The sequence below is a fragment of the Rhinatrema bivittatum genome, chromosome 9 (genome assembly GCF_901001135.1).
Source record: "Rhinatrema bivittatum chromosome 9, aRhiBiv1.1, whole genome shotgun sequence".
NCBI classification, from domain to species: domain Eukaryota; kingdom Metazoa; phylum Chordata; class Amphibia; order Gymnophiona; family Rhinatrematidae; genus Rhinatrema; species Rhinatrema bivittatum.
In genome coordinates this window covers 175,987,621-176,002,281 of record NC_042623.1, presented here as the reverse complement: position 1 = coordinate 176,002,281, position 14,661 = coordinate 175,987,621, and the positions used below count along the sequence as shown (strand labels likewise).

General features: G+C 42.2%; 1 protein-coding gene across 3 annotated transcripts in view; it reads right to left on the bottom strand.

The window, feature by feature from the left end:
* PLCH1 (phospholipase C eta 1) overlaps window positions 1-14,661 on the bottom strand; it is a 342,167-nt gene that overhangs the window by 306,175 nt on the left and 21,331 nt on the right. For all 3 annotated transcript variants that reach the window (XM_029616576.1, XM_029616579.1, XM_029616578.1), the window contains exon 2: window positions 376-492. In XM_029616576.1, coding sequence (XP_029472436.1) covers window positions 376-457 — 82 coding nt within the window. In that variant the 5' untranslated portion in view covers window positions 458-492. The remainder of the gene's footprint in view (window positions 1-375; window positions 493-14,661) is intronic.

Genomic DNA, 14,661 nt, shown 5'->3' with positions numbered 1-14,661 from the left:
GTCTAAAATCTGAGTTTGGTAGTAAAAAAAAAAAAAAAAAAAACCAGATCCACTTTAAATAATCAATTATGCTTTACTATACAATTTATAAAAACTATTGCCAGACATCTCTTTACAGATATTTAAGAATACATGTTAAATATTTAATTTAGAAAGCAGAAGCCATTCGCTACATTTTTAAACCTTAAACCAGCACTTCAATAAAAATGACTAGTGTTAGTTCTGTAGAAGTACTACTCCCTGGGTGTATAATGTTAACAAAAAAACATTTTTACTTCTCTGTGATAAAATACACCCACCAGGGAGAACTTCATCATTGCCAGCTTTATTGAACTGATACTTTAAAATGTAAAAAGAAGAAAAACTTTCTCTTACCATGAAATGCATTGTTGTCTACTAAAAAATGTCTGCAGTACTGTAGATAACATCTCTTATCCAGGCTCCAGTAACTCATCATGGAAAGAGTGTCTGCTCACCACCAAGATGAAGCACCTGTGACAAAACAAAATAGGACATGAATATGATTAATGAGGTCAAGAACATTTCTCAACAGTCTGGGGCCCTTAGTGAAGAAATGGCATCAAGCTGGAAAATACAACATGCTAATGCTCACTCAGATTTAAGATTTGGAAATATTTCTGGCCAAAAGATGTGCATAAAGTTCAGCAAATAAAAATATTGACACCCTATGTATCTCAGAAAAACTGAACAAAGCAGTCATGCATATACTCTTAAGATCAGCCCTTGCTCTGAAATATGACAATGTTTTCCAACATTGTTAGAATGTCCTGCTTACAGCCTCAATTTTTAACCATTGTCTTAATAAATGAAATTCCCAAAGGGGTAGATTTTCAAAGGGATACGCGCGTAACCCCTGAAAACCTACCCCAAACCCCCCCGGGCGCACCGAGCCTATGTTGCATAGGCTGCCGGCACGCGTAAGTCCCAGGGCTTTCCTGGGGGGATGTGTCGGGGCCAGCGCATCATCGTGGGCGTGGCCTCCGGACCAGCCCCCAGACCGGAACATGGCGCGCCGGCAGCCAGCCCAGCACACGCACATTACACCTGCCTCGGGCAGGCGTAACTTTTGCAACAAAGGTGGGGGGGGTGGAAGGAAAGTTCCCTCCGAGGCCGCTCCGATTTCAGAGCGGCCTCGGAGGGAACGGAGGCAGGCTGCGCGGCTCGGCACACGCAGGCTGCAGATTTTGGGCAGCCTTGCGCGCGCTGACCCCAGATTTTAACAGATATGTGTGGCTACGCACGTATCTTTTGAAATCCGACGTACTTTTGTTTGCGTCTGGTGCGCGAACAAAAGTATGCGCGTGCGTAGTTTTATAAAATCTGCACCAAAGTCTTTTGCCTTGATTAGTTTGTAAGCTCTACTGAATGGGGACTGTCTCTTATGTATTTTGTACAGTGGTGTGCATGTCGGAGTAGTGCTATAGAAGTGTTAAATAGCAGCAGTAGAAGTTAAAATATGTATAACCAGCAAGCTCAGATTTCAGCATTGGCAATTGCTTAGGGTGCCACATTCTGAGGCTGCCACCACACCAGATAAGTTGCCCTTTCCACACACTAGACAACAAGCCAAGAGATGGCAAAGGCAAGGTAATCGGGTGCCTGTTGTAAGCCAATACAACATGATAAAAAAAATAGACGTCATGACGCACCATCAGCCGATCATACGCTCCTGCTGCTGTTCCCTGGTGCAGAAGTGCCGACATAAGGAACCAAGCAGTTGAAAGAAAGAGCACAGCAGCCAGATCTCACAGCATGCAGGTGCTCTGCTGAAGGATAGATTTGGGGAAGGGAGAAGAGCAATGAAATTACAACCTTGCCACAGAAAGCCCAGAGCTGAGGGACAGCGAGAGGGGGGGAGATGGATGTTGTTGTGCAGGAAGGGGAGGGGGCATGGGTGAAGAAAAGGGGGAAGCTGTGCAACAACCAACATCACAAGTGCTGTGCTGCCAAAGCTGGCACATAAATACAGTACCTATGGGCATGCAAATCTTAATTTGGCACAGAAAGCCCTCATTATCTGGTTTTATGCAAAATTGCTCTTCTGACATCAATATCTGGAATGGAGTGAAATAAGTAACCTGACCATGCTCCAACCATGATGTGGGCTCAAACTATAGGCAAGAAGCCTTATCCATGCTCCAAATCTCCACACTGGCTCATTTATATATTCTCAAGTGCACTTAAACAGGAACAAAGATTAAAAAAAAGGAACGAAGATAGAAATATTTTTCTTTACTATTTAAAAATAATTATAATATTAAATGTGATAGGCTAGAGTGTGTAAAATGCTAGTAATAGAACTGCAATTTTATTTTTTAGTTGTTTCAGAATTCTGTGATGTATTGTATACCATCTAGTACAGGTGATTTTCTATTCTTTAGTTTGTCAGTCTACCCTATTACATCTTTCAGTTGCAACTACAAAGGTTAAGAATGTACAAGCATGGACATTGTTTAAAAATACCATTTTAGAAGCCCAGTTCAAATGTATTCCATGCATTAAAAATGTGGGAAGAAAGCCAAATGACTGCCACATGGTTATAAGGCAAGATGAAAGAGGCTATTTTAGCCAAAAGAACTTCCTTCAAAAATTGGAAGAAGGATCCATCTGAAGAAAATAGAATAAATCATAAGTATTAGCAAGTTAAAAATAAAACAGATAAGACAGGCTATTATATTTATATATATTATATTTCCCCCTGACCTCTCCCCCTTCCCTCCATCCCTCCCACTGTTATTTTTGCAATGATCAACTATGTTTAAATTATCGATATTCTGTTTGAATCTTGTAAACCATTATGATGGCTACACCGAATGACCAACTAAATAGACAGAATTTGAAAATAAGCTGGCCGTATAGGCAAAAACTCATAATAAAAAAAACTTTAAAAATATATCGGAAGCAGGAAGCCTGTGAGGAAGTTGGTTGGACCATTGGATGATAAAGGAGTTAAGAGGATGTTTAGGGAAGATAAAGCCATTGTGGAAAAACTAAAATTCTTTGCTTCAGTGTTTACTAATGAGGATGTTCAGGAGATACCCATTCCTGAAACAGTTTTCAAGGATGATGATTCAGATGATCTAAACCAAATTACAGTGAAACTGGAAGATGTAGTAGCTCAGATTGACAAACTGAAGAGTAGCAAATTGCCTGGACCAGATAGTATACACCTCAGAGTTCTGAAAGAACTCAAAAATGAAATTTCAGATGTATTATTAGTAATTTATAACCTGTCATTAAAATCATCCATTGTACCTGAAGATTGAAGGCTGGCCAATGTAACCCCAATATTTAAAAAGGGCTCCAGGGATGATCTGGGAAACTATAGACTGACGAGCCTGACTTCTGTGCCAGGAAAAATCATGGAAACTATTCTTTTTTTTTTTTTTTAATTAATAGTTTTTTATTGATAACATTATAATGAACAACTGTAGTACAATGCCTTTGTGAAAAACGCTCAAAACGTCCACAATGTATACATCATATTAACTGACTCGAGAAAGATGAACAATCATATAATAAACAGATACTTGAACTACTTGGTCTGCGGGTTTCTTTTCTATAGAAATATATAAAAGTGTAAAAGTATGCTATACTGCAAACATAGTCCAATGTAAAAAGTAAAATAAAAGAAACAGATACTGAGTTATCACTTATTAAAGCACTCCATTCCCTAACCCTCCCCCCCCCCCCTCCCCTCTGGGTTAATCTGAGTTGCTCCCATTCATGAAATAGACTCTGTCAACAGGTTGATGAACGCTACTAAATGTAACTTAGTCCACATTCCTTGAAAATTTCTTGGCTAGGATGACATTCGTGAAATCCATAGTGCATACGGTGCCCGCGTTGTCTCAAATCTCTGGACCCGCTGTTTAAATGCAGTGATCTTGCCCAGAGCATACATCTTATGAACCCTAGCCTGTATCTCAGCACAAGATGGCACCGGCCGTCCATTGTGACAGGGGCTGACCAAGGGCACCAGTAGCCCCTGTGACATAGTAAGGGCAAAGGCTATCGGCGCCATTTTGAATACCAGCAGCTGACGGCCCGAGTGCAGATCACTCCAGGACCCCCGCTGGACCACCAGGGACTTTTGGCAAGTCTTGGGGGGGGTTTATTCGTTAGTGATACGTTGTATTCGTGGGGGGTTCGCCCTACGTTTCGTGATCCCCACGAATACAACAAATATGGCATATACATTGCGGATTGCCAATATGTTGTAAACGAATGCACACCCCTACCATCTATCAAGTGTGTCCTGACAGAAATAAGGTTGAGAACCACTGATCTAGACAATATCCTGGTCTTTTCAAAGTCATTAAAAGAACATTGAGATCATGTGAAGCAAGATTTCCAGAAGCTCAGAGAACACTACTTTATGCAAAATTAGAAAAATGCACCATCGAACAGAAGAACTCCCATTTCTTGGCTATATCATTTCCCGGCAAGGCCTACACATGGACTTAGAGAAATAGAAAGCCATCCTGGATTGGCTCCATCCCATGCATCTCAAGACGCTGCAGTGCCTTCTCAGGTTTTCAAACTATTATAGACAACTCATTCACGGCTACTCTATGTTGGACTCTCTGCTTACAGCTCTTACCAAAAAGGGCTCACATACCAAGAACTGGAACAGCAGCTCTATTCAGGCTTTTAACCACCTCAAGAAAGAATTCACCCTTGACTCATGCCTGCACCACACAGACTCTTCTAAGCCATTGATACTAGAGGTTAGAGATGTGAATCGGACCCGGTTCCGATTCCGGTTCCAACTCACGTTGTGAAATTTTTTTCGTGCTTCCCCCACCCTCCCGACCCCCCCCCAAAAAAAATTTTTTTTAAGTACCTGGTGGTCCAGTGGGGGTCCCGGGCGCGATCTCCCGCTCTCGGGCCATCGGCTGCCACTAATAAAAATGGTGCCGATGGCCCTTTGCCTTTACCATGTGACAGGGTATCCGTGCCATTGGCTGGCCCCTGTCACATGGTAGGAGCATCCTTAAAAAAAATTATTTTTTTTTTTTGGGGGGGGGAAGCTAAGGGATCTGTTTTAAAGGGTCGGGGTGGGTTTAGGGGTTGTTTCTGTGTGCCGTTTTTACCGCCCTCCCCCAAAACGATAAGAGAACCCCACGAACAATTTTGTGGGGTTTTCCTATTGGTTTCGGGGAGCCCCCGATTTCTGACTTTGAAAATATTGTACGATATTTTCAATCATCAGAAAAAAGATTCACATCCCTACTAGAGGTAGATACTTCTACCCTCGGGGTAGGAGTGTCCTCTTACAGCACAACAATCATGGAACCCTAATGACCTGCTCCTATTTCTCCAAGAAGATTCCTCCCAGAGAGAGAAACTACTCAATTGAGGATCACTAGCTGCTAGCAGTGAAGCTAGCCTTAGAGAAATGGCAACATCTATTAGAAGTGGCCAGACAACCAGTAACCATTTGCACAGATCATTTATTTATTTATTTGTAGTTTTAATATACCGACATTTGTTTAGTAACATCACATCAGTTCACAATCAACAATACTTTGCAACAGTGCTAAAATAAAACATAGCATTTAGCGGCCATGCTTTACAAATAATATTTTAAGTTTAGGGAATAAGGAAAAGAACAGAGAAGAAGATTAGAGCATACTAGAAAATAACTAAGAGAACAAGTTAGGTAATTAATTCAATTAGAATAGATAAATAATTTAAGATTATCTTGAAAGCACAATGGGAGACATGGTTGAATATAATTGCGGGGACAACCTATGTAAACTCTATTAAACGAGGTTAAGGGGTATTATTGGCAGCAGAGGTAGGTAAATTTATTTACATATCACTTATCAAATATCATATATCACAGATCTAAATAAGGTAGAGCGAGTCACGTCAGACGAAGAGAGAAATAAACGAATGAGATTGAATAGGTTACAGAAATAACATCTCATTAAAGGGGGAGGGAACAACTCTAGAGATGTAAAAACTATGGGAGCAAAGACATGACTTATCATACACTGGGAGGGCATTGATAGATGTAATGGGGAGGAGGGCATATCTGCACAGGGGAGGACAGATATAGAGGTTACACAAAAGTGTTGTTATAAGATTAGTAGGAGACAGAGTTGCTGATAAATAATTGTGTATAACTTAAGTATAAGCTTGCAAGAATAGCCATGTTTTGAGTTTTTGTTTAAATTTTGTTGGGCATGATTCCTGATGGAGATCAGGTGGCATGTTGTTCCAACATAGAGGCCCAGCTATGGATATGGCACTCTTTCTGGTTATGTCGAGTAGGGTGGCTTTGTGAGAGGGTGTGTGTAGTGTAGCAGCATGTTGTGTTCTGGGGGGTCTGGAGTGCTTGTGGAAGTGTAGGTCATTATTGAGCCAGATCATATTTATGGTGTGTAGGGTCTTATGTATTAAAGATAAGGTTTTGAACATAATCCTTTGTGCAATGGGGAGCCAGTGCAAATCTTTGACGATGGGTGTAATATGTTCTGGCCTTCGAGTGTTGGTGAATATGCGAGCTGCTGCATTTTGCAGTATTTGTAAAGGCGGTACGGTGGTTTTAGGGAGGCCTAGAAGGAGGGCGTTACAATAATCAACTTTTGCAAAAATGAGGGATTGCAGTACGGTGCGGAAATCATGTTGATATAGCAGAGGTTTTAGTTGTTTTAGGGTATGCAATTTAAAATAACCATCTTTTATAGTATTGTTAATGTGTTTTTTAAAGTTAAGGTGGTTGTCTATTGTGACTCCAAGATTTTTTACATTTTGTGTAAAGGCGAAAGAGGTGAATAGTGTGTGAGCAGACGAATCCATGGTATTGCCTTTCTGGGGGGAGATGATCATAATTTCAGTTTTATCAGGGTTGATGGCTAAGTTAATGCTTGTAAGGAGTGTGCTAATAGTTGTGAGGGCTGCGTCCCATGTTTTGAGGGCATTGTTAAGGGAGTCGGTGATGGGGATTACGATTTGTACATCATCAGCATAGATGAAGTACAGGAGGCCAAGTTCTGATAGTAGGTGACAGAGGGGGAGGATGTATATATTAAAGAGGGTAGAGGAGAGGGCAGATCCTTGCGGTACTCCGTGGTTTATATTATATGGTTGAGATTCATAGTTTTCAAAGTTGACTTTATATTGACGTCCTTGCAGGTATTTATTTAACAGCTTTTCTATACAGACATTAGAATGCGCATCATATCGGTTTACATCTCAACAGTAGGTGGAAAATACAATGAACAGGGGTGGGAGAGGGACAACAGTACAAACTCGAGGGCAGGAGGCTCTAGGGGGAGCCTGAAAATTGAACAAGAGAAGTAACAATAACTCGAGAGGTAATATTTTTACATATTTACATGATGCACTTTTAAGTAGGCTTCAAACCAGCGTAGGGGGGTATCAGCTATGCTGATTTCCCTAAGCCGGGTAGTGAGAATATTGTGGTTAATGGTGTCGAAAGCCGCAGATATGTCAAGCATGGCTAGTAAGTAAGATTGACCCTTGTCAAACCCAGTGAGGATGGAGCTGGTGAGAGAGATGAGTAGAGTTTCGGTGCTCAGATGCCTACGAAATCCAAATTGTGAGGGTGAAAGAAATTCATGTTTTTCTAGGTGATCCGTGAGCTGTGTGTTTACAATTTTTTTCTAGAATTTTTGCCAAGAAAGGTAGGTTGGAAATGGGTCGGTAATTAGTTAGGTCGGAGGCATCGGCTTTGGGCTTTTTCAATATGGGTTTGATGATGGCTTGTTTAAGCGCAGTGGGGACTTCTCCAGAAGCTAGGGAGCAATTGATAATTTCAGCAATGGGGGATGCTATAGTTTCTGGGACAGACAATAAATGTTTTGTGGGTATGGTGTCACTAGGGTGTGTGGCAGGTTTCATTTTTCTTATGGTATTTTCGATTTCTAAGGAGGTGGTGGGTTCAAAGGAATTGAAGGTGGCATGTGGGACTTGTGGGATGGTTTTAGTTGGGAGGTTGTAGCTTGGAAAACGTGCCATGATTTTAGCTATTTTCTCATGAAAGAATTTGGCTAATTCCTCACTTTTGATATGGGCATTTTTGTCAGAGGTGGGAGTGGTGCTGATTTTAGTCATTTGTGCTACATACGTAAAGAGAGCATTTGCATTAAATTGCAGATCATGTATTCTTTTTGCATGGTAGTTTTTTTTTTGTATTGAGGGTTTTCTCACGGTATATGCGTAAGGTTGCTCTGTAAGTATTATGTCGTGCGAGTGAGGGGTCATTACGCCAGTCTCTCTAATTTTCTGAGGGTGCGCTTTAACATTTTTAGTTCAGGCGTATACCATGGTTTATGTGATGTATTGTGGTGGCTGATTTTTTTTGTACATAAAGGGCATATTTCATTGGCAATATTCTAGGTGAGTGAATTCCATGATACAATTGCAGTGTTAATGTCTGATAGGTCAAGATTGTGCAGTTCTTTATTGATTGCATCAGTGAGGTCATCCATAGAGCATGATTTGCGAACCTGTATAGTATTACATTCCGGGAGTTTGGGTGTGGAGAAGGTGGTGATCTGCCCATGGGACAGTGGTGCAGGTGGGGTCATTTGCGGAGATGGTGTCGTCAATGAAAATCAAGTCTAGGGTATGGCCGGCTTGATGAGTAGGGTTGGAAATGATTGCGTGTGTCTCATAGTTTTCAGGGCTGATAGAAAGGTTTCACAGGCGGGTGAGGATGGTAGAGAATCAACATGTATGTTGAAATCACCCAGAATGATAGCTGGTGTATCAATCTCAATATTTTGTGTGATAAATTCAATGATGGGAGATGGATTTTTTGCAAGAATGCCTGGGGGTATATAAGCTAGACAGTTTTGCAGGTGAGGGGATTTAAAAAAACCCAATTTCAAATTTTGGGGCAATTTGCACAGGGTATGAGATTAGTTGTAATTCCTTTTTTGCGGCGAGCAGTAGCCCACCTCCCTTTTTTTTGGGTCTTGGAATAGAGTAGATGTTATATATGTCATTGGGCAATTGATTAAGTAGGACAGCATCAGTTTCTTTCAGTCAGGTTTCGGTTATAGCGCAAAAATCTGGTTTATCGTCGAGTAGCATATCATGTAGTATGTTGTTTTTTTTGTGATAGATTAGCCATTATGTTGTTTAATGCGCAGAATTGTAAGTCCTAGAAATTGTGTGAAAGGCGTGAGCATGATTGGGATGAGTTGTCTGTTCAGTAATGGGTGTGTATGTGAGTGGTCGATAATTATGTTTGAGTATGGGAATAGGGTTACCATGCACATTGAAGGGGATGAAAAGCGAACAGAGGGGGCAAAGATACTTAGGGGATTTAGTAGGAAGGGGGTGAGGGGTAAAGATGGTAATAGAGGGGGGGGTAAATCGCAAGAAGTAACACGGATTGAGTTAATCTATATGTGGGGAACGCTAAGGGGCATGGCAAGGGGCAAGCCCCTTAGTCATGCTCCTTCGGCGCGCAACGCCGGCGTCGCAGACCTTAATCTATAGGCCCTCCGGTCGCAGGTACTGACGTCGGCGGCTGGGCAGGACGAGGGCGGGCCACTGGGAGGTCGGGTCCGGTCGCAGCGGCAGTCGAGGGCCTCGTGGAGCTCTTGACCCCGGGGGGTCTGTGTCAATAGCGCGGAGCTATCGGTGCCAGCATCGGGATCATAAAAACCCGGAACAAGCATAGTAACTGAACCCCTGGCAAGCCCGCTGATCGCTATTCTTCAACTGGTTTAACCTTGAACTGCGATACCTTCCAGCAGAGAAAAACCAATGGGCCGATGCCCTCTCATATTCCTTCAACACAGAAGGCTCCTTGAAGCTCCCATGACATATCATAGACCCTTCAAGGATCATGGTCACTGCCACAGTAACCGTTCCACAAGAGAAGACAGTTGTTCTTCAACATTTATGTCAGAAAGCTGTTCAGTGGGCCCATGACTCCTATTTGGTGGGTCACCCAGGTATCACCAGAACCCTGGAATTAAATCTTCCAGCACTATTGGTGCTTCAGATGAAGGTTGATATAAAACGATATGTAGCATCCTTTCCATGTGCCATGAACAAAAGCGTGCACGAAGAATGCACAAAGGGGCAGGGTCCTTTGTTGCACATGCCAAGGGCACACACCAGTAGGCGCAAGCACCTGCGGTGTTGCAGCTGCAACGATCTGGACGCCGGTGGTGGTGGGTGGGCTTCAGACGGTGGGTGGGCTCCAGAAGGTGGCATGCAGAGGGAGGAAGGGACCGTCCGACTGGCTCAGGGTCTCACCTAGGCTTCTTCCTCGCTTCCACCTCACTCCATTTGAGGGGGGGTGCATTCCAGACCTTGCTGCTCCCCGGTATCTGTTGCTGTAGCAGTCAGGCTGCTCTCCCTGCTTCTCTCCTGTGGCATTGCAGCCGCACAGATCTGAGCACTGGTGGTGGTGGTGATGGGCGAGCTCTGGGTGGTGGGTGAGCAGAGGCAAGGAAGGCGGGACCGTCCGACTGGCACTGGTTCACACCTAGGCTTCCTTCTCACCTACTCCTCGCTCTGTGGGGGGGGGGGTGTATTCTGGACCACGCTGCTCCCTGGTGTCTGTTGCTATAGCAGGCAAGCCACTTTTCCCGCTTCTCTCCTGTGGCGTTGCAGCCGCATGAATCTGGAAGTCTCCTGATACTGACCCTAGCCTTGGATGCCTTCACCTGACCTTTATTGGACCTGACCATGCTTTTCTGTCATCTGACCACTCTTACTTGCCGCTTGCCCCGTACCTTGGTCTGTTCCCAGTATCTCCAGTCTGATGCCTGTCCTGACCCTGTTGTGCCCTTGGACTCTTGTACACACTACTGCTCTACGAACCTGCCTAAGTCCTGCCAGCTGCCAGAACCCAAGGGCTCAACCTGTAGGGGATGCGACTGCTATAGGTGAAGTTCCAATTTGTCCTGATTCCCGATACATTCGCCAGTTTTTGATGTAAACCTTGTAGGTTCACCTACAAGGTCTACTTGGTGGTGGTGTGGGAGTGAGCCACAGCACTAAGGGCTCATTCCCACACCACTCATCACAAATACTGATCAAGTGATTCATTTTAGTTGGTCTGACCTTTTGTACTGAAGACAACTGGATTATTTGTAGACTACACACCAGATAACTTGAAAAAAAAAATGCATTTTACAATCTTAAAGGATAAAATATATCACTCCATACCTCATAATTACATGTGGGCATGCAAACAGGGTTATAGCAAACCAATGTATAGGTGCTAGATTTGACAGAAAGGAAGTTAGATGATTATACATCCTGGCCAGCTAAGGAAAAGGTAGGCATTTTGAAAGGTTTCTTCTCATTTCCTTTTACAGGTACCAAGGTCCTATGAAAATCAGAAGGATGGCTCAAAATCACTGTCTCAACAAAGCTGTCATACAGTTACTAGTTCTGCTTCTAGTCAGATTGATATCCTGATCCTCAGCAAGGAACCAGCTCTGTGTGAAGGATGCCTGCAGGTCAACTCACTTAGGAAACAGGTGGCAGAACCAAGAGAGGAAGTGATGAGGCTTAGAAGCATCTATGACAATGAGGTCTACATCAATGAAATGCTTTGAGGTGTCTAAGATGGAAAAGCCAGCAGAGGGGAAGAAGAAATTGAACTATGAGATGACAGCAGAACACAGAGCACCAAAACCAGTAGAATCTTAACACTTACATCACCTTCTCTTGAACTAAAGAACTGGTATGTACCCTGAAAGTGGAGAAACCAAAGCTCATGAGCCATGAAGATGAGGATCAGCAACCACTCTGTCTAGGAAGTAAACTGGTGACTCTCTTCTAACTACACGAAAGTATCCATCTGTCATTTAGTCATGCTGTCCCGGGAGATGTGTTGTCTGCCAGGTGTCAAGATCTGAGACATCATGGAGAAAAGGCCAAAAATCATCATACCCACTATTTTCTGATGCTGTTCATCCATGTTCACACAAATGCTACTTCTAAGTATCCATGGAACTCATCAAAAGTTACTTTATGGACCTGGGAGAGAGAGCAAAGCAGAGAGGTACACAGGTGGCGGGGGGTTCCCCTCAACTCTCCCAGTCAAGAATAAAGATAGAAAGGGAAGCTCGCATTCTGGAGGTAAATCAATGGCTGCATAGATGGTTGTCAATGAGAGTATTTCAGCTTCTTGGACCATGGGATGGTGATTCAAGGACTGAGCAGAGATTGTCCCTTCAATAGGTGGACACCAAATGTCTTCCAGAGCAAATTGGCAAACACTGAAGAGGGCTTTAAACTAGGATCATCAGGGATGAGTGAAAAAAAGTCTTTAGCTAAGTAAAACACTAGTATACAAATGGGGAAAAAAATGGCAACATCTGGAAAGCTATGCATAACAATTCCCACAGTATGAGAAAAAGTCCCAGAGCTGGAGGCAATCATAGAAAAGTTGACTTTAATGTAGTGGTTGTCATGGTACATAGAAGGTCATGACTGGGATACAGTTATTTCAGGTTACAATCTTTTCAGGAAGGACTCAATAGGAAGAAAGGGAGGAGGAGTGGTGCTATATATAAAAATATTAAAGCAACAGAACTGCAAGGCTTATGAAGTAAGAAGGAGCACTATGGGTTTAATCTGGAAAAAAGGAATGCAACTAGTTATATTGGTGCAGTATATAGCAGAAGAAATGGATAGATTTAGTGATGGATATTCACAAAATTGTTATGAAAGGGGGAGGTGCTAACTCTAGATTATTTCAATCATCCAGATGTTTTTGGGACATTCCAGCTGAGTTGTCTTCTAGAAGCAGGGAGACCCTGGATTATCTGCAGAGAGAATTGCTGCATCAGCTGGAAACTGAGCCCACATAGGAAGTGGGAGATACTGGACCTAGTGCTTACCAATGGGGACACTGTTTCTGATGTAGTGGATAATCATCTGGATCCTGTGATCACTAGATGGTATGGTTCAGTATTAAAGCAAAAGCATGATAGTTTTCCTAAAGTCTAGTACCCTTGCCTTAGAATGAACTATGTTAAAATGGTGGGGGAGGGGAGAATACTTCAAGGAGTCAAACTGGAGGGAAAAATCCAGAGGAAGCGGAACATCGGTGGGCAAAATTAAAATGAGATATTGTAAGAGCAGCTAAACTTTTTGATAGGAAAATAAAGGAAGGAAAAAAGAGAGGCAGCTATTGTTTTCTAAAGCTGAAAAGGTGAGGGGAAAAAGAGTTTGGCATTAAATAAACTACAAAAGAATGCAGAAAAAGGAAGAACAATACCTAGAAAAGCAGTCAGGAAAGTGAAGATGCAAATGGATGAAAAATAGTGAATGCAACTGTAGCCCCACCAAGGGGGTGAGACCTGTATGGTGATGGACTCCCCCTCTGCGAATAGTCTTCCAAGGAAAACCGTCCTTGAGAACCAAACATAGTGAAATAAAACATTTTTTTTAAATAGTTACAGGAACAAGGACTACATTGAGCAGCTGTGCATAAAAGATTAAACACATATACAAAGTGCAAACCATCCACAATCAATATGAACAGTTTTTGTAGTAACAATCTACCCTTAGAATAAGTAACCATGGGAATTGTAAATCTTTGCATTTATTGGTTCAGTGGCCTGGTCTGCCTTTACGTTGACAATGAGCCCACTATATCCCTTGAGGGTAATCACTACACTAATCACTGGGCTCAGTAATACACATGCACAAATACGACTTTCCCCCAGCCTTCCATAGCTGTGTGCTGCAAAGTTTAATGTTCCTTAACCCACAGGAATTAGCAGCCATCTGATGTGCCCTTGATCAAAATGTGCAACATGGCAAGCTACACAAAAATGTTTATCCTTATGTCTTAACTCAATTAGATCATGGCTCTCACATAATCAATTGCTTTTAAATTTTGAAAAAACTGAGAATTTTATTTAATTGTGTTCCTATGATTGGTGCCCTGTTGAAATTTGTCTTTGGAGATGTGCCTGTTCCAGTCTCTCTGCAAGTGAGAAATTTACATGTAGTCTTTGATAGTGAGCTTTCAATGAATCCACATATTCAGTCACTTATTAAACCCTCATTTATAAAACCAGGATGCTTCATAGGCTTAAGCCTTTGTTACAGTCTAGTGATTTCCAGTTTGTGTTACAATCTATGATATTAACGAGCATTGATTATTTATTATGGGGGTCTATTTGCGGCTTCATTGAAAGTCCTGCTGATTCTACATAATTCAGCTGGCAGATTACTTTCTGATAATGGCCATTTTGAACACAAATGGCCTTATTGATACAAAAATTGATAAATAATGATTTTGCACCATGGATTAGCACCATTTTGCACATATGCTTCTGTTCATGCCTTATGGTCCTCAGAGAATTTTTTTTTTTTTTTAAGAACCACCTATATATATATAGAGCAGTGCACTTAGTTGTTGCTTGGGAGTATGCCTTCTCAATTGCCAGACCAGTGTTCTGGAATTCTCTACCTAGAAATTTACATGTATTAAACAGAGTTGGCTTCCTTCAAGAAAGCACTTAAAACCTTTTCATCCAAGAGTGCTTTCAGTAAAGACACCATTTGAAGTAGGCTAATTGTAGTTCCAAATTACTCCCTCAAATCAAGTACAGGATCTAGGTATCCAACTAGACCAGAACTTAGGATGAAACACACATCAATAAATTATTTACT